The sequence below is a fragment of the Camarhynchus parvulus genome, chromosome 18, assembly GCF_901933205.1.
Source record: "Camarhynchus parvulus chromosome 18, STF_HiC, whole genome shotgun sequence".
NCBI lineage: Eukaryota > Metazoa > Chordata > Aves > Passeriformes > Thraupidae > Camarhynchus > Camarhynchus parvulus.
Window position 1 is genome coordinate 6,963,550 of NC_044588.1, and position 23,783 is coordinate 6,987,332.

The following is a 23,783-nucleotide window of genomic DNA, read 5'->3' on the forward strand; positions in this document are numbered from 1 at the left end:
AATGCTTGTCTGGCTGGGCACTTCACTCAGAGAAGCTCCAAATGCCTCCTCCCATTCATCCCCAGTCAATTGGTGAGGGGGATCTGGGCATCTGCAATACTTCAAATATCAGTATAGTGCAGGGTGACTGGAGCAGAGCCAGGCAGAGGCTGGGTGTCTGTGCCTGGGAACTGTCCTGGGACAGAGCTCCTGTGCTGCCCTGCAGACTGGTGAGGAGAGGCAGTGCAGCCCTGAGCAGGGGCAGCACCTGCTCTGAAATCAGGGCTGCAGGCGCACGCTGTTATCTGTGTTATCTGGGGGAGAAGAAGCTAAGGAAACCATAAATAATCCTTCCACCTTAGTCATTTGCCAGAGAGTGCCTCATTGGAACCCAGGAAATGCAGATAATTGACTTTGTAAGGGCTGTGTCAGTGCAGGCTCCTGGACAGAGAACATTAAAAAGCTTGGCTGCACTTGCTGGAACTTCTGGCAGTGGCAAATAAATACAACTTTCTGGACTTGTAGATTTTCTTTAAATTTAATTAGGTAAGAAAATTCACTTATAGTGTGTATTGTGGCACAGTAGCATTGCATGGTAAATGCACAGGTAGCAAATATCATGATACAAAGCATTGACAAACTCGCACTGTCTTTAAATAAATTAAACTTCAAGGCAAATCTAGCTGTGTTAACCTTTTTGAAGTGCTAAACTGAAGAGGTCTGGTTTAGAGGAGGCTGTGCTTTTTGAGGTAATGGCCCAGCTACAGTGCCAAAATTAGGGTGAAGTTATTTCTGGGAAGTAAGAAAGGGGAAAATCAACATGTCTCTTTACAGAAATGCCTCAGTAAATACTAAAGCTAAGAAGTGCTAACTTTCAGCTCCGCTCACAGTCCCAGCCTGGCTTTCATTCAGCTGTTCATTCTGCAGGAACAAATCTCTGTGCTGTGCTGCATCACCTCGAGCCCGTGCTGGCCAGCGCTGCTGCAGAGGCACTGCCCTGGGAGCAGCCCAGGCTCAGAGCTGCACCCCTGGCCCTGCAGGACCCAGCTGCCCCTGAGCCCTGCCCTGGCCCTGCTCTTGCCACCAGAAACTTCTTTTGGAGCGGTCTTGCAGGGCCTGCTGCCTGATAGCAAACCCAGAAGAACATAAATAAATGTTTTCTTAATGTTCCTCTTGTCACACTCCCGCTGCTTTTGCCCCCTCTCATCTTTGATTTCCTGCAGTCCCAGGCTTCCCATTCCTTGTTTTGGACTTGCAGCTGTAGGGAATGATCCAGGAGCATCCCTGCAGCCTTGTCAGGAGGGTCTCCAGCACTTGGAATTTTTCTCTCCCACTTTTAATAATCTGAACTAATATTGTTCAGTTCTCCTGCACTCATTCTGCTGTTTGTTACCCTTAGGAGGGATGTTTGGAGCTCTCAGCTGCTTGCAGGACACAGCCATGGGCTGCAGGGTCCACCTGGTGAGGCACAGCCCAGCACTCCTGGTCCTTGGCATTTTTGAACAAAAGGCTCCAAGTACAGCTGACTGCATGTTTTTAACATTTGTCAGTCAGAAAGCAGCTCCATTTTTTGTCACCCTTGGTGTTAATGCAGTCTGGAACTTGCCAGGGGTGGCATCTGTGGCTCAGCCTGTGCTGGCACCTGCCTGCTCTGAAAGGCTTCAGCTGAAATGTTCTCTTGCTGCAGGTGTATTCCCATGTTTTGATGATAGAATTTTTAATATGGTGCTGAAATACACTCTGTGAAGTTCTTGGCACGATGAAATAGCCCTTGCAGGCTGCACCTGACCTTCAGGAGTTCCTCCCAAAGGTCGTGAGTGCAGCACAAAGTGCTGAGCAAGTGCTGCAGCATTTTGCTTTCCCTGGATGTCCTTTAGACAAGGCTTTCATGAATAAGCTGAATTGTGGGAGCTCTTCAGGCCTGTGTGTTCATTTAAAAAGGGAACAAAATGCTGGGGAGGAAAGCACTTGTTTGCTGGAGATGGCAGTGCTCTTTCCAAGTGTGTGGTTGTCAGTGTTGCGTGCTTGAAACTGCTTTTCTCCTCATGTAAGGGTTTATATTCTTTATGCATTCAGAATAAGAAGTGTTAGGGCCACTTTAGCTGAAAATATAGTTAAAAGCCTTGCTGTGTGGATGATTATTAAATTTAACCAATTATCTGAAACATCAGGACTTTTAGGGACTTCCAAGGTGTTGTTTGAGGGGTGTGTGCATGTGAAATGGGGATTTGATTAAAATTGCTTCAGAGTGTCCTTCGAATTGTTAAACTGAAAAGATGAATGTTAAAATACTCAATTAAAAGGAGCTGTTTTGCAGATTGCAGAGCAGTGTAAGCAAAGCCCTATAACCATGTTTGTTCTTGTTTTGCAGACCGTGAGGACCAATCAATTCTCTGCACGTGAGTGATCCTTTTTCATTTGGCACTTTGGGGAATCTGTATTGTGAGAGGGGCTTTGATACAGCTGTGGGAGGCCAAGCTTGGTCTTCAGTCTTGACAGGCAGTGGGAAAAGATGTGATATTTAATATGGGGATATAGCCTTTTAATATTGTAATTCACTTTATTGAGTTTCCTGGGCATGTTCTGCTTAAGAAATGTGATTTAAAAACATCGGTGAGGAGCTCTGCATCCAAGCCAGAAGCTTTAAGGAGTTCACCTCTGCACTGCTGTGCTGTGACTGCTCAGGGGGAAAGGCCTGGGGAAGACAAGATCCAAAAGTGGGTCTGGAGACCCTGGGCAGCAGCTGAGCTCTGGCTCTGCCTCCATGGGATCTGTGAGGAGAGGGACACCAGGGTTCCCTTTTCACCTGGGCAACCCTGTGGCTGTAGCTGAGGTTTCCCTGCTTGGGAAGGCAGAGCACGGGGGGTTTGAGGCTCTCAGTGCTCGGAGTGCAGCTGGCAGGGGTGAGCCAGCTTCCTGCCCTCTCCCCCATGCACTGTGTGTTCCTGCAGCTTCCTGTGCTGCTGCAGGGAGTGTCAGCAGGGAGATAAGGGTTCCCTGGGCTCAGGGAGCCAGGCTGGCCCAGCCCCAGCTGCACTGAGCAGGAACAGCTCAGCTCAGAGCGCTGCCCTGCGCCAGCACTCCCTGTGCCAGCCTGGGGAGCAGGGGGGACATTGTCCCTGCTGGGAGCAGCCTGGGGGTCAGGGTGGCTCATCTGGGCTGGAAACCTCACCGTGGCTCTGTCTGCAGGGTGGAACACAGCACATGCAGTGTCTGAGGCACAGGGGCAGCCCCAGTGCTTGGTGCCCTGCTGTTGGGGATGTGCTCTGGGGGACCCTGCTGCCTGGAGCAGCTCGCTGGGACACTCACTGCTGCAAGCAGGCCTGGGCTCAGTTCCCTTCCTGACAGAAGGGATTCAAATCTCCATCTTGTGCTCCTACAGAAGTGCCTTGACTCCCAGAGTCTGTACAGGACTGAGGCTGGATCCTTTCAAGCCTTGCCCTTTCCAGCCATGGATACCATGAATGCAGCATTCCCAGGGCCGAAAAAGAGTTCTGTGCTTCAGCTAAAAGTTGATCTGGTTAACTCAGGCTTGTCTGGCTCTGTGGTTCCTGCTCCTAGCAGGACTCCTGTTTTGTGTGCTGCCTATTCCATGTGCCAAGCACAAAGCAGCCCTCAAAGCAGGGATGGGATCCCGGGGTGAGGAGAAAGGCTTTGTTCCCCTGTGTTTGTGGATGCCTTGGCAGTGTGTGCTTGCCCCAGGTGAATGGTTTGAAGTAGCTTCATGTTCTGTGTCTGCCCATGAACTTTCCTCTCCTTTGCATGGTCAGCCAAGCCCACAAGGTTGGAATGGCAGTGATGGTGGATGTCCAATCTGATCATTTACAAATTGCAAAGCCTCTAAGCTCTCCTGCCTCCAACTTTGTCATTACCTCCCCTCTACGGTTCCTGTGAGCTTTTAATCCACCTGCACTGAGTGGACAATTGATCCCTGTTTGTATCTGGTATGGAGTGTGCAGTTTGTGCATCTTGTGCTGGGTTCCCCCTGGGCTGGGCTTGGCTCTGCCTTGCAGAGCAGCTGGAGCTCAGGTGATGAGGATGAGGAGGGACACACTTCCTCACAGCCAGACCTTGGGACAATGCCACCGTACCTCTTGGGAGAGCTTTATTATTTTGTAGATCTGCATTATAAACTGGCATTCTGGGGGATTAAATCCTCCTTGGGAGTGGGACAGGGCCATGGGGAGCTCCCTTGGGTGGGAAGAGATCCCATGGTTGGATCAGGAGGGGGAAAGGGTCCAGGACTGCCCTTGCATTGCTGCTCCTGGTGATGAGGTAAATTTAAATTGTGAGTTCCCCTTCATGGCACTGGTTTTGCAGGTCCTGGACTAAGGCAGCAGTAAATAAAGTGCAAGCAGGGTGCTAACCACCCCGGAGGTGCTTTCAGAAACTCCTGTGGCACTTCATAAGACTCATCTTCTCATCTCAAACTTGCTGTCTCAGGACCTGGATCACCTGATTGACCCTGATGTTTACTGAGGCTGGGAACCCTCAGAAACATTTCTCATTTCTCCAGTAGGAGTGGTTCAGGGTAGCTAATGGGGAAAAACCCATCTCGTGAGTGGTGCTCTGAGCTGAGTGGACAGCTGTGGTGTGCCTGTCATTTCCCTGTCTCCAGCTGCCTGGCAGGAATTGTCTGGGACAGAGCTGTGCCACTGCTTGCTGAGGGTCTGCCTGCTCTGCACCTTCACCTCCTTCCCTGCTTTGCACCTTCACCTCCCTCCCCTGCCTCTGTTGGTGAAGTTTCCTGGTTTTTTACCTTCCATGGCCTTTAGAGGAGGGGCAATCACTTCTCCAGCAATGGTGTTTGAAGGACACTTTAGCAGGTCTCTGGATCCAGCCCTTTTTCTTCTTGACAGCCAGGAGTGCTGCTTTTGGGGGGATTCCTGGGTTTGGGGCTGCTGCTGTGACAAGGCCCTTGGGTTCTTGTTCTTCACAGATTGTCTCTGCGGTTGTCCAGATGCCTTCCTTGGGTTCTGGCCTAGTGAGTGTCTGATCCCTTTGTACTTACCTTGGGAACCTTTCAACACTCTGGTCTTCAGTTCTGTTCTTCTCCCCTTCCCCATCTGCTTGTGTGAGCTGGGGACTGCTGAGGCCAGGGATGAAATCTGTAGAAGGAACTTCTTGATGAAATTCTTGTTATGGATAGGCTTTTCTCACAGTGAACCATATCCAGCAGGCTCTGCTGCTCCATGGCATCCCCCTGATTTCCTCAGGAGCAGTGATGGGATTTCTTCTGTGCCCTTTGGCTTTTCACCAACTGAGAAACCCAAATGTGGGTTTTTAGAGACAGGAACAGCTTCAGCTCCCAGATCCATTGGACCATCCATGGGTGAAAGCCAGATTATTGCCTGGCTGGAGAGGAGATGGGAGGAGCTGAACAAACAGCAATGGTGAGAATTTCTTTTTAGCTTTGAAGTTGGATGGTTTAATCTTGGGCTGCTAACCACTAACAGATGGTGAGGAAGGCTGCTGGAGCTCTCCTCTGCTCTGGAGTTGGGTTCATCCAGTTTGCAATGAAAAGCAGACGAGCAGCCCTCACCACCAGCACTTTTCTGGGGAGCTGGACTCAACCAACTTCCATCTCATCATTCCCCCTTGATGGGACTGCAAATCAGAGTTTGCTTTGGACCTTCTCTCTGTTAATTCTTAGTTTGCTGAAAAGAAAGGAAAATCTGTGTAATTCCAGAAACTTCATGTTCCTTCTAGCTTATAAGTAACAGATAAATAATATAAGTGATATATTTGGGTCTGGAAGCAGTGGCTTTCAGCCTGTGTTGACTCAGCATCCATCAGTGGTTTGTGCAGAGCTGTGATGCCAATGCTGCAGCATTCCCAGACCTTCCTGCACATTTTCCTCTTTCTGTGGGATGTGAAGCTGGGCTGAAGAGATTTCAGGGTGTTGGGGTTTTTTTTGATATTTTTCCCTTGGAGAAGCTGCAGCTGCTATTTTGTGAAGTTTTGGTGTTTCTCTGCTCACTGAGCATGCCAGGCTGATGACCAGGATGAAGAAATTTGTGTTGTAGTAATTAGGAATTTGGGAAACACTGGAGAAAGCTCTGAAAATGTGCTGCACTGCACTTTCAAACACACCAGTGTGTTCTGGAGACTCTTAGCACAGAGCTCTGGCATTCCCAGAGCTGGGCCTGGCCTGATAAAGAGGTGTCCAGCAGATGCTTGCAGCCCTACAAGGATATCTAATCTGAGCTGCCTTCCGTGGGAGTGATGGGCTGTGCAGGGAATAGAGGCTGCTTATTAAAGGCCAGCAGCAGCAAATACCAAACATTTCTGTATACAACCCCTGGCTGGGCTCCAGCTGGGAACATTCCCATGGCAAGTGCTGTGGAGATGATGGGGAGCATCAGGAGGGAAGGGAAGCAGCTCCAGAGCAGCCGCGTCAATAGTAAAGCCAATTAATGACTCTTTCCCAAACTATCAGTTATACCTCCTGCAGAAAATAAGGCAGGTGATTAAGACACCCTTTAATTACAGGTCTTGTCTGTAAATATCTGTTCATTTGTAACTGGCAGATGATGTGCTCAGTTGTGCCTGAGAATAAGTGTCTCCTCTGTTCTTTGCAACTGCTGTTGTGATGAAGACAAAAGGCCATTGTTGGGGCTCTTACATAGGCAGTTACTTTCTCCTCCAAACAATTTAAGTGCATATTTCCATATTTCCATGGTTTGGGGCCTTCTGTGAGTGGCTGCTTCCATGGGAGGAGGTGTTGCTGGCCAGGGGAGCTGTGGGCAGCAGGGTGGGTGCTGTGTGCTGGGACCTTGCCCAGTGCCACTTCTTCACAGGAGGACCCAGTGCTGCCACATCACCTTCTCACCCCAGGGCTTGTCCTGACTGAAATTCCTGGGCCAGAGGAAGGGTTTGAGTGACCCAGCCATCCAAAATATAAAATCCTGACTTTGTTTGGGTTAGTTTTTCAGGAATTTAAATCACAGAGATGATCTCCAACTGCAATCTGGCCATGCTAACACATTCCACATCTTCAGGAACATTGTTAGTCTGGAGACTGTGCCCAGGCAGGAAGATAAAGCACAGCCTGCCTTGGGACTGCAAGGCTTTCTTTGGGTGTGTGTCCCTGTGTGCTGTGCTGCTCGTGGCACCTTGTGGGATGGAGTTCATGTCTCTCTGGGAAGGCAGCTGGAGAGGGGCCAGTGGCCTTCAGCAAACAGCTTGAACCTCATCTGATTTCCCTGCAGCCCACAAGGCATTTCCCAGGTCAGGGAGGGGTGGTGGCCCTGCCATGCTGGGTGCTGTCACTGTCACAAGGTGTGGGAATGCTTCAGGCCTGCCTGGCACTAAGGAAAGCAGCTCTTCCACTGCTCTTTCCTTCAGAAATGGTGTTTCCTCCTGGAACAGACCCCTTGGAAGGGGCACTGACCTGTTTCTGGGATAATGCCTGCCGCTGGGAGCTGTTCCTGGGAGGAGCAGCTCCATCCCTGCTCTTTGTGAGCCCTCCCCTCTCTGAGCTGCCTGTTCTCCAGTGAGAGCCCATCCCATGGTGGAAATGTGCAAGGTTTGGGCTCAGGCTGCTCAGGAAAGAGCTGCAGCTGGTTGAGTCAGTGCCTGCATTTTCCTAAGCAAATTGGAGCTGGGATGAATTTGCCTGGAGAGTTCTGGGCTTTGCTGAAAATGACACTCCAGCTTTACATGCAATGAATTCAAAACCATGTTCAACTTTCAAGTGCTCATGCTGGCTAAACTTTTCCTCTTTTAAATGTGCATGAAGCTGCTTCAAAGCAGGAGTTTGGTGCTCCAGGGAAGAGCACTTGGACATGGGATCCTGCATGAATTCACCAGCCACTGGCAGGCTTTGTTTGAGCTGTCCCTGAAGGTGGCTTCCAAGGGAGAGATCCCTCAGTTAGAGGATGGAATAACCTTGTGCTGCCAGCTGGAGCCAAGGAGGGTTTGCTTCCTTGGGAGCACAGTTTGGCATGGCCCATGGCTGGAGCTGAGTTTGAGATTCTGCCAGCCTGGAATGAAGGAGGTGAAATCATTTAGCAGAGCTGCCACTGGCTGAGGTGAGGCCGCTTCTCAGCCCAGGGCTTTAGTTGTTTAATTTATGGCAACAGATTGAGTTGTATTAAAACAAGGTTTAGAAAAAGTTAAGCTTTAGCTTTGTGATTCCATCCCCATTCCATAAATACTGTACGTGGTGTTACTCAGAGTTTACCTTTTTTGGGCAGGTTGATAGAGGTAGAAGATTTTAATTTATTTTTGTAATCCATGTGTTTGCACTCCTGGGAAAGAACCAAAGTATGCAGATGTCATTATTCCTGTAAATGCAAAGGGCTTTATCCTAAATCTTCTAATTCTTTCATAGTATGTGGCAGCAGAGCTATTTGCCACGATGCTGCAGGAAATATTTGGCATTCCTGTAAGCTCCAGGGAGAGCAGGACTGGGATGATAACATCCTCTGGTGCTGCTTTTCAATGAGCTCTTGCACAAAGACTCTCTCTAAAATACCCCTCTGATAGATTTAGAGGGTTTTTTACACAAGGAATGTGTTTCAAGCTGCTGCCTTTCCTGTGCTTGTGCTGTCTGACTCCTCCAGCACTGTGCTGCCCTTTTCCAGAGCTGACATCTGAGCTGTATTTATTGTAGCAGCTTCTCTGCACTGCATGTGTTTCAGGAGATTTTCCTCCTCTAAAATGTAATAAACTTTCTTCCTGTGATTTGACAGAAAAGATTATTTCTCTAGCTTTACAGGCACAGCTAATAGTGCATTCCCAAGCTCTGCTGACAATAAGAACAAATTGTATTGTTTTAAAATGTAAATGTATATTTTGCTGTGCTTCTTACTTCTCTTACCTGCTGGAATGGTTTTAGCATTAGCATTTTTTAATACACATTCAGAAACAGGCAAAGCTGCTTTTGTTATTGCTCATGGTCATGAATTATGTTAATGTAAACACTGCAGTGAAAGGGAAATGAGAAATAAAGACTTGAGAAGCAAGAACTGGCACCTGATGGTTTGGGGCTTTTTTTTCTGCTTATCAGCATTCACATTTGCCTTGTTTGTGGGGACTCTGGGCAGGGTGGAAATGGGATTTTTCATTAAGTCCGAGGGTGTTGTTCCATTTGTCCACTTGTCCCAAAGTGCACCCAGGTTCTGGGTTTCACAGTGATGGTATCTTGGCAAAAAGGAAACCCAGTTATCCATTAGCCAGTTCTCAGAGTGATCTCCTTTGCAACCAGCTTTTCAGGTAGCTCCTTCCAGGTTTTTCCAGGCACTGAGCAAAGCCAGCCCAGCCAACAAGTCTGCAGGGAACTCCCCTGTCTCCCTGGAAGCTTTGGGGAATGGAGGGCAGAGCTTTCTTATCTTCATATTCTCTGCTATTTTCTGGTTGTGAGAAGGATGGAACACAAGTGGTTTTCGACTGATGGAGCTGTTTCCAAGGAGCAGATGCCATCAGTAACCCAGGGACCCTTGGTGAGGTTTTAGCCAGAAGCAGATGCCATCAGTGACCCAGGCACCCTTGGTTGGGTTCCACTTCTGGAGCTGAGGCCACAGCTGGGCACTGGGGCTGTGCACTATCCCACAGCTCATCTGCAGGGCCATTTTGCCCGGGGTTTTCCTGCCAAACCTGGGGTTGCTGCTGTTCTGTCAGGTCAAACAGAAGCTGTTCCACCTGGAACTCCTGTGAGCAGTCCCACGAGTGCAGTGAATGCAGGTTCTTGCTCCTGGATGCAGAAATGCCCATCCCACCACCCCTCAGCAGAGATTCCCATCTCTTAGGGCCGTTCCCTATGGGGTTTCTGGGATTTTTGAGTTTTGGAAGGTGAGGAGCAATGAAAATGTTTGAGTCTTGAAAATCTGGGCCAGTGTCAACATCCCTCCTGTATCTGCAGAATTCAGATTCCAGGTGCTCTCTCAGGTCCCCTGTGCAGCTGCTGAGTGCAGGGTGAGGACAGGGATGCTCCTCAGCTCTTATCTGATCAGCAAGTGCAGCTCTGGAGGTGCTGAATTCCTAAGCAAATGCAGATTAGCTACAAAACTGGGGTGTATGATGAAAAAGGCTGCACAAGAATGTGCCTAAATTCCCCTGCTAAATGAACATTTCCATTATAAGTAGCTTAGAGGAGAAATAAGCGGGCAGGGAAAATATGTGCTTGTCATTCTCACAAAGGAGCTGGCTTCCAAACTGTTAATTTTTGAACAACTGTTGAATGGCAGGAGTGCTTCCACTCTTTCCATGCAAATCCCCATCATAAAACCCTTTTTAGCTTCCCACACTTCAGAGCTGCTCCCGGCAGTCTCTGTGTCCCTGGAAATCCTCCTTCAGTGCCTTGCCCTGCTTGAGCCCTGCCTAAGGCACCCCTGAATCCCTCTGGGGCTGGCTTTGTCTGAAGATCAGACCTAGGTTAGGGAGAAAAACCCCAAACTGTCATTTTTAGAGCTGTAGTAACCTCATTTGTGATTGCAGGGACATGAACCTGGTCACATTTCCTGCCTTGAGTATCTCCTGTAAACCTCTCCATAAATTCTGTCTAAACATGGTCTGCTTTAAATCCACCTCTGGCTTAAAAATGAAATGTGCATTTGCTATCTTTATTGATCTGTGAACTCTGCACTGATAAATTCATTTCTTCATGGTTTCATGTAGCCCTGTGGCCTTAAATATATTTTTAACCTAGCAAAGACTGCCAGGTGAGCAGTGGAAAGAAAAGAACCTCTTGTTTAAGGTGTGTTTTACTGCACTCTGTTTCTGGCTCCTGAAGGTGCTGAGTGTTTCCCTTAGCTTGGCAATTCCCATAACCAAACCCTGGAGTATTAAAATGGTGCTAAGTGTGAAAGTGTGTGTGTGTATCTCATGATTTAAAAATAAAAATGTATCTGCACCCTGAAAAATTCTGCTTGCAGTGATCCAGGCAGGGCACAAGTGTTTCATGTCAAAGGGGTTCAGGCACAAAGCCAAAAGCTCTTAATCAAACTGATGTCACACCTTGGATCAACACCTTAAAGCTCAGGAGATCTTTGGGATGAAGGAGGGATTTTAAACAGGCACCTTGGGGCTCCCTGCAGCATCCCTGCTTTTGGCTTTTGGTCTGTGCACAGCCAGAGCCATCAATGGGATGGGTGAGGGGCTGTAAGCAAAGGGCTCCTGTTGTTGAAGGTGAGTTTTAAGGAAATGTCTGCCCTGTTTTGCAGAGGTGAATCTGGTGCTGGGAAGACTGAGAACACCAAGAAGGTTATTCAGTACCTGGCTCATGTTGCTTCCTCCCATAAAGGAAGAAAGGACCATAATATTCCTGTAAGTTGGGGTGTTTTCTCACTTCTTCGTTGCTCTTTTTGCAAATTACCGTCTTTGCATTTGAAAAAATGACTTTTTTATTGAACTGTCATATAATCTGTGCAATTTTGTCTCAACCATTATTTTCTCTTTAGCAGTGGCTGAAATGAGCAGTTACATCAAAATTTCTAGTCCATGTCAGCTGTCTAATTTCTGTTGTGAAATTAAAGGCTTTATACAAATAAAAGCAAAGCTTTCTGATGCAATAAACCCCATTTTCCAAAAAGATTCAATAAACCCAGGCCATTCTAACTGAGTTTAGTTCCCACTGGATGCAGTTTTTGGTACTATATTTGTGAACAAGCTTTCTGTGATTTGAAAAATTAACTTGTAGATAGGAAAAACCATCCAGCTTAAAAACTGCTGCAGAGTTGCTATATCTAGAAGCCAGCATCTAATTAAAAGCTCAGATTTTATTACACTATAAACAAGTGAGTGTATACTTTTATATCAGAGAATATTTGCTTTTTTGGTAGCTTGAAACCAACTCTGGTTTATATAGAATTTTCTTCAGATTTCATGCCAGGCTTCAACATTTGCGCTGAATTTTGAGTGATTCTTTGCTTTTAGAAACCAGGAATAGGTTTGAATATTCATTGTTAGGGGTACTTGGATATGTTGGCAGTGAAGTTTTAATTGAGCTTTGCTCCAAACAGTGTCTTGCTGTAATCAGAAATGGTTTTCCAGTAGCAATCCTGGTGTCGGTGGTGGCTGGAACCTTCAAACTGCATTATCTTATGGATTTATAGAGTTAGAGGCTCACAGAATTACAGCAAAGACCTCTGAGATCAGCCCAGCACCCCATTCCCACTGAAGCATCCCTTGGAGTGTCACCTCCACTCACGTGGTGACTCTGGTGACACTGGGACATCATCCAGCACCAGGGATGTTCTGGGAGGTTTGCAGTTACACATGTTCTTGGCTTTACCACTGTGTAGCCCTGGACAAACCCAGTGCTTTTTCAATTTCTACAGAAGCAAAATTGCCAGCAGGCTTTTGGAGAGAAGGGAATTCTGCAGGGTTTGCACCAAGTATTTCTAAATATACTGTTGACAACTTGGAATACCTCAGACACTTCTGGAAGCCTCTTGCCCAGACACCTTTCAAAATGCGCCTCCCTTCAAAGTGAGATTGCATTGCCCAATCCCCACAAAAGCTGAGTTTTCAAAATCTTGAGGGATGGAGATGATGCAACTTCTCAGGGAGCCTGTCAAGACACAGGAAAGAAAGGGGAAAGCTGGGATGTGAACAAAAAGAACAGGGAGTGTCCTGAATTAAAGCCTTGGACTGTGCCCTTTATTCAATGCAGTGCCATAGTGGGCACTGGATTTGCCTTGTATCCATGAAAAATGCAGAATGTTTGTCACCAAACTAATTTTGAAAATACAAATGAGTCTCCCTTGTTGTGCAACCATTAATTTGTGTTTATATGTTGGGAACAAAGAATGTCCAACCCTCACAGGTGCCACTGGGAAGGTAGGAAGGGTCAGAATGGGGAACAGAAGCTGCCCTAATTTACCCTGTTTGCATATTCATTAGCAAGCTGCAGAGGGCTGCTGGTGATCCACAGTCTGCAACCTGTGCATTGCCCTGTGCACAAGGAGATGCTAAATAGGCTTGTTAAATTAATCCATGGCTTGCAGTCTGTCTGTAGCCATCCTGTTACAGATGGTTATCAGTGCCATGCGTGTTTCTGAGCCTCTTTGAATGCCTCATTGATTATTTTTTTAAACAAAGCAATTTGTATGCTAAGCCTCGGGTTAGCTGTGATTTGCCTGACCTAGTGCTGTAAAAACAGAACAAAGCAGAGGAGCCCCAGAGTGACATCTCAGAGCAGCACAGGGGCTCAGCAGGTGCCTCCTCCAGCTGGGATGGAGGGGAAATGTTCAGCTTTTGTGAGAGCTCTGCCCATGCCCTGCCCAGCCTGGCATGGCTGGCATCCAGCTGCTTCTCCAGGAGGCTTTTCTGTCCCCAAATCCCTCTTTCCTTAGAGCTGACAGAGTCCTGCACAGCCCTGAGCACAGGGGCCTTGCAAATGGAGTCAGTGACACAGGGCTGGGGTTCCAGCCTGAGTTTCAGTGAGGATTGCTGGGTTGGGAGTGTGGGAACCCCTGGCCCCAGTGTCTCATTTCCTGGGTGATGCCAGGGTGGTGTCCTGGGCACTGCACCCAAAGTGTGGGGAAGAGCAGTGGGGGCAGAGGACTCAGTACCTGTGGGGTTTGGCAGAGCCAGCTGAGGCTGCAGCAGCCCTAAAAGAGGGAATAGAGGCTGGGGAGGGAGAGCTGCTGGGCAGGGCTGGAACAGGAGCTGCTCTGAGGGCTGAAATAAGGCTCGGTGTCCAGTCTCCATCAGGGGAAACCTTTACATCAAATGCAGGTCACAGAATCCCAGAATGGGTTGGAGGGAATGCTAAAGATTATCCAGTGCCACCCCTGCCATGGCAGGGACACCTTCCCCTGTCCCAGGAACACCTTCCCCTGTCCCAGGGACACCTCTCACTGTCCCAGGGACACCTCTCACTGTCCCAGGGACACCTTCCCCTGTCCCAGGCTGCTCCAGCCCCAGTGTCCAGCCTGGCCTTGGGCACTGCCAGGGATCCAGGGGCAGCCCCAGCTGCTCTGGGCAGCCTTCAACCTTCACAGGGCACACTTCCCAATTCCCAAGATCCCATCCAGCCCTGCTCTCTGTCACTGGAGCCATTCCCTGTGTCCTGTCCCTCCAGGCCTTGTCCCCAGTCCCTCCCCAGCCCCTTTAGGCCCTGGAAGGGGCTTTAAGTTTTCCCCAAAGTGTTCTCAGCCCAAACTGCCTCTGTTTTCACTAAACCCAGCTCTCATGTTGGTGCTATTTTAGACTTCAGAACTCATTACTGGTACTTTCAGACCAATGATTGCTTTCAGCAGCTGCCTTTGCCTTGGTAGCTGAAATGCTAAGTTGATTAATTTGTTTTATTAATTTCTAAAGAAACAGAATTGGTTTTTGAAGGACAGGATCTCGGGCAGGCTCACTCAGGCTAAAGCTCCCCTGGGTTTCCCAAGTGGGCTTTAACTGCCCTCATTTAAACACAGAGAAGTTCAGTCTGTGCCTGGTGGTGCTCAGTTCTGTCTCTGGTAGGGCAGGAATGGACACCCAGGAGTGCAATTCATCCTTTGTAAATACAAACAAATGAAACTCCTCTGAACCCCGAGGTGCTCCTGTCCTGCCCCGTGATTCCAGGAGGGCTGGCTCTTTCCTTGGCAATCTGAAAATTCACTTTACTCACCTGAGCAAGCCAGCCTGACAGACCTCTGTCCAAATTTGCCATGCTGCTCTAATAAAATAAGAGTCACAGACAGAGGGAGCACATTTGGCTGCCTATAAAAATCTCATGCTGTGTGTGTTTCTCCACAATATTGTGCCTCAGGCTCTCAGATATGAACCTTAAGATTATTAAACTCACAGTCTGAGCCAAGGAAGAGAGGATGGAGTTGAAAATTTCTGAAGCTGTGCAGATTTGAATTTTGAAGGGGTTTTATTTTACTTTATTACCTTCACCTTCCCTTTATCCTTCTTGCTGGCCAAGTGTCCAGTGCAAGGTTGTGCTGCTGCTTGAAAGAAAGAAGCAAAGGTTCTGTCTTGAGTGTGGGTTTGCATTTTTAAATATCTGTAATAGGGTGCAAATCCAGCCCCCTGACTGCTTTGTGTGGCTCCCCTCGAGCTGTTCCACCCCTCTGGGAGTGCTCAGGGACAGTGATTGTGGTGTTTGAGGGTCCCCAGGACAAGGTGAGAGATGAGAATCTGACTCCATGTGCTCAGAAGGCTGATTTGTTATTATATTATATTAGATTAAAAGAAATTATATACTAAAACTATACTAAACTGTAGAGAAAGGAGACATCAGAAGGCTGAACAAGAATGATGAAGGTTCGTGACTGACTCCTCAGTCTGACACAGCTGAGGGTGATTGGTCATTAATTAAAAACAATTCACATGGAACCAATCAGAGATGCACCTGTTGGTAAACAATCTCCAGACCACATTCCCAAGCAGTCAGGTAATTAGTGTTTTCATTCTTTTCTGAGGCCGCTCAGCTTCCCAGGAGAAAGTCCTGGGCAAAGAGGATTTTTCAGAGAACATCATGGTGACAAGTGATCACCTCTCACCCCAGTGCCCAGGACTGGGCACAAGGGGACTCAGGCTGGGTTCATTTTGGAGGCAGTGCCCAAATAATGCAGCTCCTGCCTCTCCCTGGCTCTCAAGGGCCCTGTGCCACGCTGGGTTTCATTAACCCTTTCATAAACACGGGTGCAGCGTGTGGCACGTGCCAGTAACCCTGTTCTGAAATCTGGGCAGTTTTGTGGAACTCTCTGTGAACCTCTGTGAAGTGAGTGTGGTTAAAGGTGCTGACAGTGCTAATGTGGGATGTGACATGCAGCTGGAATGCCTGCTTGCTAACTTATCATTTGTTTGTTTGCAATGAACAGCCCGAATCTCCCAAACCCGTCAAACACCAGGCAAGTGGTTTTTTTTAATGCTTTTCAAGTTATGTAGGAGAACTGATGTATATTCTTCTCTGTGTGCTGATAATGTGGGAAACCTTGAAGGAACACACAGCTAGTAGAGAGTTTTGGAAATATTTAACTGGCTTTGAGAGAGGGAAGAGTGAGCAGCTCATGAGTTTCTCAGCGTTGCAAAGGATTTTAACCACTTTTATTGCAAAGGATTTTAACACTTTTGAGCCCTGAAATTAAAGGTTTGCCCTCTCTCCAGCCACCCTCCTCCAAATTACTTTGTGTATATTGGGTAATGTGCTGCTGAGAGAGTGCAGAACACTTTTTAAATATTAAACAAAGCATTAAATAAAAGATTTGATTAACGGGAGCTACAAAATTCTTTTGATTAAGTGCTTTGTCTGAATACTTTTATAGCTTTGCAAATCACCAGTGAAGACTTTGATCTCAAGTGTGAAAGGCCTGGCACAACCAAAAGCCTTGAGAAATGAAGGATTTCCCCAGACTTTCTAGGACAGGTGGTGTGAGCAGAGTGGGGTCTGAGTGAAGTTTGCTGATGTGGATTCCAGCTGCTGTCAGTGCCCAGGCTGGCAGAGTGCTGGGCACATCCCCTGCCCATGCCACGCTCCTGATCCCCTGGCCCTGCTCTGGTCCCAATTTCTGGGGCAGAGAAGGAATTGCAGGGCTCCAGGTGGAGCTCACCTGGAGGAGGCTCAGGTGGAAGTTGAGGGCAGGACTGTGGGGAGGGATAAACAATTGCTGCCTCAAGAGAAATGCCCCAGTCTAACCCGAGCTGGTAAGTGATGCCTTTGAGGTTTTAAATAAAGCAAAGCTTTGTCCCAGCTCCCCAGGGTGTGACCAGCCACGGAAACTGAAGGGTTAATTCAGCTGGGTGAATCCCCCCTTGCATTTCTCTGGAGCTGATGAGTGCAGTGTAACTCCAGTGCCAAGGGAAATAGTAAAGGGACCTTCAGGTGGGAGCAAAAAGCAGGGCCTGGGCAGCTGTGGTGCTTCTGGGCGTGTGTGGTACAGTCAGACCCGGCTGTGGGGCTGTGCTCTCCTGTTCAGAAGCTGCAGCCATTCCCAGGGAGCAACGGAATCCTCCCTCCTTGCACACATCAGTCACTTCTAAGGGGTTTTCCTCAAATATTTGTCAAGTCCAAGAATAGACAGAGTGGTGTTTGGTTGAACCCTCCTCTTGCTTGGAGCTGGGTGCCAGGGTGGACATGAAAGGTTTGCTGGTGAACATTTTAACTGTGGCCCTGGAAAATGCTAATCCCAAGCTGTTGATGCTGCATAAGGCATGGAATCATTAACATCTGTGTTTCAATGTCCCTTGGAAGTGCAGAGTGGATCCCTGCTGTATGTGAGTAGCATGGAGCTTCCCTGCCTGCCCAGAGCCAGACCCGGGGCTGCTGCTGCTTCTCTGAAACTGAGACAGTCCCTGGCCTTGTGTTCGTGGTGCTGCATGAGCCATTGCATGCCCTCACTTCTCCCAGTTCCCATTCTGCTTTTTCCAAGAAGTTCTGGGGAGATGCTGTGCAGGGGCTGTGCCCAGAGGCCAAGCTGGAGTTCAGTGTCTGTGTAAAACCCTGAGCCCTTCCCAGAGAGGGTTGGGTTTGGCTGAAAGCAGTGCCTGGAGAGAGGAAACCCCCAAATCAGGAGCCTTTTGCACAGTGAGGGCTGGTGCAGGTCTGTGTGTGCAGCACTGAGCTCTGCTGCTTCCCGTGGTGTTCACCCTCAGCTGAGCATCCCCTGCTCCTCAGGGTGATGGCAGCAAGGAGCAGCCAGAGCATTTAATGGGTAAATGTGTTCATCCACATTCTCTGCTGCTTTATTCCAGGTTTATTCCAGGTTTATCCAGCCCTGCTGTGCCCTCCCAGTGCTGGTGGCACACAGCCATGCCATGCAGCACTCACTGGGCACTCAGGGCATTTCTTTTCCAAACCTTGCAGAATTTGGACGTGCCAGCTGTGCCAGCTGTGCCACACTCCCTGCCCTGGCTGGGCACTCTGGGTTTATCCCAGGAGCAGTGCTGAGGGAATGCTGCCCTGGACCTTGGTGTGCCCACAGGAGCTGGGAGAGGGGAGCTGGGAGCATTCCAGGCTCTGAGGCTTTTGCTTGGGAAATTTGGAGAATATCAACCACACAGAGTGGCTATAACAGGCATCCAGTTTCTCTCCAGCTGCAGTTTTTGGTCAGTTTAAAAGTGCTTTTAAGCTGTCACCTTGGCAGCCCTGCCATGGCACTGCTGGCTCTGCTCTGGGCTAGGACTCACGTTTATTCCTTCTGCATTTATTCCTTCTGCATTTATTCCTTCTGCATTTATTCCTTCTGCATTTATTCCTTCCTTACCCACCCCAGCATTTAGGGAATGTGTCGTCCCAAAGGGAGCACATTTGGAAGTAAGCAACTTCTGAGCAGATAACTTGAGGTCGCATAAAAGAAGGAGCAGCCATTTATTTCCAGGAGAGCTTGAAATATATTTCAATATACAAATCAAACTCTTGTAGGTGTTAAGTAGTGAATTTTAAAAATTCCTGTCTAAGAATTGACCCCTTGTGGAAGCCTTAAGAGATTTAATGCTTCCTGTTCTTTGATGCTTGGTCTGGGCCTTGATTCACCAGGACTATAAATAATTGGAAAAAGCAGGTTCATGAACACAAATGTCAGATTGGAGACTACATTCCAGACAGCTTCAGTTATTTTTTTTCCCAAACCATCCTTCAGAGCAAGAAGACAATATATTTTCCTGTGTACATTTGTGCCTCCTGGGCTCTTGGAAGCAGCACAGACTTTTTTTGTTAGCAGACCTCCTCATGGACAGAACTTGTAAAAGCTGTTGTGCAATTTCCTTGAGATAAGTACTTCAAATTCTAAACTCATTGGCCAGAGCTGACAGAAGCATTTAACAAACGCATTAAGCACCCTGAGCAATGCTGGCTGGATTGAGCAATTTGAAAGCAGTGTTTGTAACTGGTGTTGCTCAGTGCTGGTGTGGCCAGGTCAGAGGTGATGCAATGAGATGAGTTTCAGTCTGGCTGACTGAAGGGCAGTTTCACTCACCTGAAAGTAGGTTTGAAAATGGGTATTTCTGAGTTTGGAAATAGCTGTTCTGAGATAGCTATATTGCCAGCACAAAGTTTAAACTAAAACCTTAAATCAGTTAAATTGCTTTCTTCCCTTAAGCACTCAAAGGTCTGTGCCTGATTTCATTAGCCCTAAATGTGAATTTTCTTTCCCATATTCAGTGACTTTCAACATCCATCAAGCCCTGTCTGGTCCCTGCTCTGTCTGTGTGTGTCTGTGTGTGTTTTGATAAACAAACACCACCCAAAATCCAGCCACGTTCACCCCTGGATGGAGGCAGCCGCAGGTTTGGGAGTGAGGGGAGGATGAGAATCCCCCTGTGGAGGTGGTGGCACTGCCACACCGGGGAGGTGACTGCAGGACAGGCAGAGCCCCTGGGCGCTGTGCTCTGGGTAAATCTGGTGTGTTTGTGTCTCTGTGGTTTGCAGGGGGAGCTGGAGAGGCAGCTGCTGCAGGCCAACCCCATCCTGGAGTCCTTTGGCAACGCCAAGACCGTGAAGAACGACAACTCCTCCCGCTTTGTGAGTGCCCTGATCCCTGCAGAGCCTCCTGATCCCAGGGCCTGTGCCCTGATCCCAGAGCTGTGCCCTGATCCCAGAGCTGTGCCCCTGATCCCAGAGCTGTGCCCTGATCCCAGAGCTGTGCCCCTGATCCCAGAGCTGTGCCCTGATCCCAGAGCTGTGCCCTGATCCCAGCTGCCTGCCAAGCTGTGCCCCTGCCAGAATGATCCCAGGCTGTGCCCTGTCCAGAGCTGTTCTCTGATTGCCCTATCCCAGGTGCCCTGTGCTGCTGCTGCGAAAACACCCTGTGCCAGGTGTTTCGTTGTTAGGAGATTTCTCTCTCCCCTTCCTCCATGAATCCAGGTTTCCTTACAATGCCTTCTGCTTTTTGGGCTCACTGAAGGCACCTCCTCACTGGCTCTTGGCAAAGTGATTTTATTCGACTCCAGCCATCCCTGAGCTGACAGCAGCTCGTGATCTATCAAACAGAGCTGGGCTGGGGTGCACAAATGCTGCTGGGTTGCTGCCAGGTGCCAGGTGCCGCCCCATGGCGCTGGCAGAGCCTGCAGCCTTCCTGTGCAGAGCTGTGACTTTATCCACTGGTTGGGTTGGAGAGAACATCCTGAATTTCTGCAAAAGCACACATAAAACCCCATCTCAGTGTCCTGATTTACTGCAGGAAGGTCAAAAGGCCACTGTGTGACCTGGCCCAGGTGGCAGGCACTGCTGTAGCTGCTCCATGTTTTTGTTGGGTCCCTGCCTGCTGTTCACAGTGTTTTGGTGGCTGATAACCACTTCTGATGGGTTCCATTGTTTTAAAAATTGTGGTGGGACTCAGGATGAATAAATAGCTTTTTACCACTTCTTAGAACTTCCTTTCCTTTGAAGGAAAAAAAAAAAGATCCATCTCTTATTTCAGGGGGAAGATGTTTTTAGTACAACTTCAAAAGTGTTCAGGAGGTATTAAATCATTTTGCTTGCGAGAACAGCATTAAAATTTACAGAACAAATGAAAGATTTCTTGTCTGCCTTTGACATTTCAACAGTTGCTTGGATTTATAATGCATGAACTCAACTCCATGATAAGAACTCTGGAAAACTGTATGACTAAATCCATCAGCCCCTTCAGCTGAGAAGGGAGAGCACAGTTCTGTGGAAATTCAGCTTTTTTAATTTTACAGCCCTGTTATTTATAATGTTTCCTGATGCTTATAGAAGCTGGGTACAGGATTTATAACATCAACAGGTTTCACTGCACAGTGATTCCACTTTGTTACCTGTCCTGAATCCATCAGAGGCTATACTAATTTAATGAGAATACTTCTTCCCCTAAAAGATGTTAGCATCTGGTTTGTGTTATTTTGAGCTCTGCATTTCCATCATGAACATAATCACTCTGATGGCTCCAGCTCTGTTTTCATAAAGGAACCAGTATAATTCATTCCAGATGGTCTCATCTCATGCAGAAAAAAATCATCTTTAACAGCAATTTTCAAACCTGATTTAGAAATCTCTGTCCTCCCACGAGGTGAGGGGTGGTTCAGCCTTGCCCTGCTCCTGGTAACCCAGGCAGGACTCAGACTGGCCAATGGATTTTATTTTTCCCCCTTTTTTCTTCTACCAAAGGCAGTTCTCTTGTGTTCCAGGGGATCAGTCTCTGGTTTGTATTGGCCAGGAGAGTGGCCTTGCTGGATTGATGTGGCAGCACTGACTGCTTCCCTCTGATATGGCTTTTCCACAGCCCTGGGCTCAGTGCTGTGGTGGTGTCAACAGAATTGAGCCCTTAGATGAGCTGGAGAGAGGCATGGAGGCCTTCTGGAAAAGGAGGGAGGAATCTTTTGGGCCAGGCAGCACCAGAAAATGAAATGCCCCAGAAATGTGCACACCTGGAATGCCAGCATTGCTTCCCACCTCAGAGTGTTTGCTCAGGGAAAATGGAGCCTCACCTTCAGAGGGGTTTGGATCCCAAATAAATCTGCCCTAGGAGTTCCCCAGTCCTGGAGGGTGTTTGGGTGCAGTGTGCTCCCTTGGAATGAGCCCATGGAAGGGGAAAGGTTCCCTCTGAACCTGGGAAATCCTTGAGCCATGAGTGCATTTGGGTTATCTCTGGTATGGACAGCATTGTCTTAATTAAAAAAAAAAAGGTAATTATGAAAAAATCTTTTTTCCTTTGCAGGGCAAATTCATCAGGATTAACTTTGATGTCACTGGTTACATTGTTGGGGCCAACATTGAGACCTGTATCCTTTTTCCTGTCACATCCTTGCAAAATGCAGCTGCCCTGCTTTGTTTTGCTTTTAACCCTAGAATTCACTGGAATGCAGTGAGAGGTTGCCACACTTGGACATTCCTTTGACAGCATCCATCTCTCCCTTTGTTTCAAAATAACTGCTCAAATATCACAGATTCAGCAGCTTCTGTGTGCTCAGAAATCCTAAACTCCCAAATCCCACCCCCTGGAACCTGCAGGGTTTTCAGGCTGGCCTTAAAGCCAGGCTGTGTTAGAAAGGGAAGCCATGTGAAATGTGCTCGTTCTGGGAACATTTCTGAAAATCCCCAACGCCTTCCTGAGGAGGAGCTGAGCCTCTGTGTGTGCCAGGAGCAGCCCCTGCCTGGAGAGGAGTCCTGATCCAGGAGAGAGCCCTGCTCTTCTGGCCGCCATGCAGGTTCAGGAACACAGGGCCTTCTATTGTAGTTAATACCAAAGCAAATTCAGTTTTAGCTCTAAGAGTTGTTCTTGTTTATGAGTGTAAAGCCAAGTCAAAATACTGGCACTGAAAGCCCTTCCCTGAAGTTGTTTTCTCTGTGCTAAAATGCATTGTGTAATTTGGAGTTTTCTGGGAGAATAGCAGTGGAGTGGTCATAAAAGGATGGAGCTGGAGTCTTGTCAAACAACATGAAGTGAATATTGATCATAAACAATGCTGTAGTTAAGTTTCCATTTGGTTCCTGTGTTTTGAAACTGCTTGATCTGACCATTAAATGTTTGGAATTGTCAGAAAATGTGATTTCCCAAGCAGGCTGGGAAAGATCTATAGTTATTCAAAATATGCTGCAATGATAAGTGGTTTTTTTTTCATTCACCACAGCACAGGAATGAAGGCATCCTTTAGGAAAGTCCAGATGAATTGTTTTGCCCAGAGCTTTGTGAAAACAGGAGGGTTTAACTCTTGGGGAATTTCTTCTTCATCCCAGGAACCCATCCTTGGCATTGTCATTTCAAATCCCTGTCCTGCATTTGCTTTACAATATGGGATATCAAGAAATAAAAAAATGAAATAAGATTGCAGCTCATGGCAGCTAATCAGGCACTACCTGCTGCAGAAATTGAATTTGGGAGCTCTTGAAAGGCAGTGTGGATTGTTATGGGGAAATACAATGCTTGGAAGGAATGGCAAACACACTTGGGATAATAAAGGAGTCAGCTGCTGCTTTTTGGGATTAGGAGTTCAGCTGGGACCTCAATAGAAGTGATGATGGGGAAGGATGGGAGCTCCAGCGAAAAGTGCAGCTGGTCCATGGCAGACAGTGGTGGCCTGCTTTGGAGCTCTCAGCAGGTTTTGAAGCAGGGTGAAGCAGGGATTGCAGGTGGCCCTTGACTCCAGGTGACCCCAGACCTGCTGGAGAAGTCCCGAGCCGTGCGTCAGGCCAAGGACGAGCGCACGTTCCACATCTTCTACCAGCTCCTGGCTGGAGCAGGAGAACACCTCAAGTGTAAGCTGGGAATGCCCATCTGACACCCACTGGGTGCTGCATTGGTTGTTTCAGGGGTACAGGGTGGGCTTGAGTGATTCTGTGGTTGTGAGCTTTAAAAGGAGAGGCCAGGTGGCTTTGTCCTGAAGTCACTGCTGGGTTGTGCTGGTGGTCAGGGGTCCCAGGATGAGGGAAGAGATGAGAATCTTCACTCCATGTTTCAGAAGGCTGATTTATTATTTTATTATATATGTTATATTAAAAGGAAATGATATATTAAAACTATACTAAAAGAATGGAAGAAAGGATTTCATCAGAAGGCTAGCAAGGAATAGAAAGGAAAGGGATGATAATAACATCTTGTGACTGCTCACAGCCTCGACACAGGTGGCTGTCATTGGTCACCAAGTAAAAACAATTTCATGTGTTGGGTAAACAATTCTCCAAATCACATTCCATAGCAGCAAAAGATGGAGAAGCTGAAACTTCCCAGCTTCTCAGGAGAAAAGATCCTAATGAAAGGATTTTTCAGAAAATGTGTCCGTGGCACTGGGTTTTGTCAGATGTTCTGGGGAACCACTCTGCCATTCCAAGCCAGTGTCTCCTCATTGCCAAAGCCCAGTTTGGGAATCCCTGCACTGGAGCTGCAAAGTTCCCAGCTGGAACCAACCAGCCCCATCTCCTCCAGCCTACAGAGAGATTTAACCCAAACCAAATGAAACCCTGG

The 23,783-nt window shown here is 47.9% G+C and overlaps 1 protein-coding gene across 1 annotated transcript in view; it reads left to right on the forward strand.

Annotated features, from left to right (window-relative positions):
* Positions 1-23,783, forward strand: part of MYH10 (myosin heavy chain 10) — an 83,989-nt gene that overhangs the window by 25,356 nt on the left and 34,850 nt on the right. Inside the window, exons 4-8 of the mRNA XM_030962360.1 lie at positions 2,351-2,378; positions 11,145-11,247; positions 19,292-19,384; positions 21,540-21,603; positions 22,979-23,077. Coding sequence (XP_030818220.1) covers positions 2,351-2,378; positions 11,145-11,247; positions 19,292-19,384; positions 21,540-21,603; positions 22,979-23,077 — 387 coding nt within the window. The remainder of the gene's footprint in view (positions 1-2,350; positions 2,379-11,144; positions 11,248-19,291; positions 19,385-21,539; positions 21,604-22,978; positions 23,078-23,783) is intronic.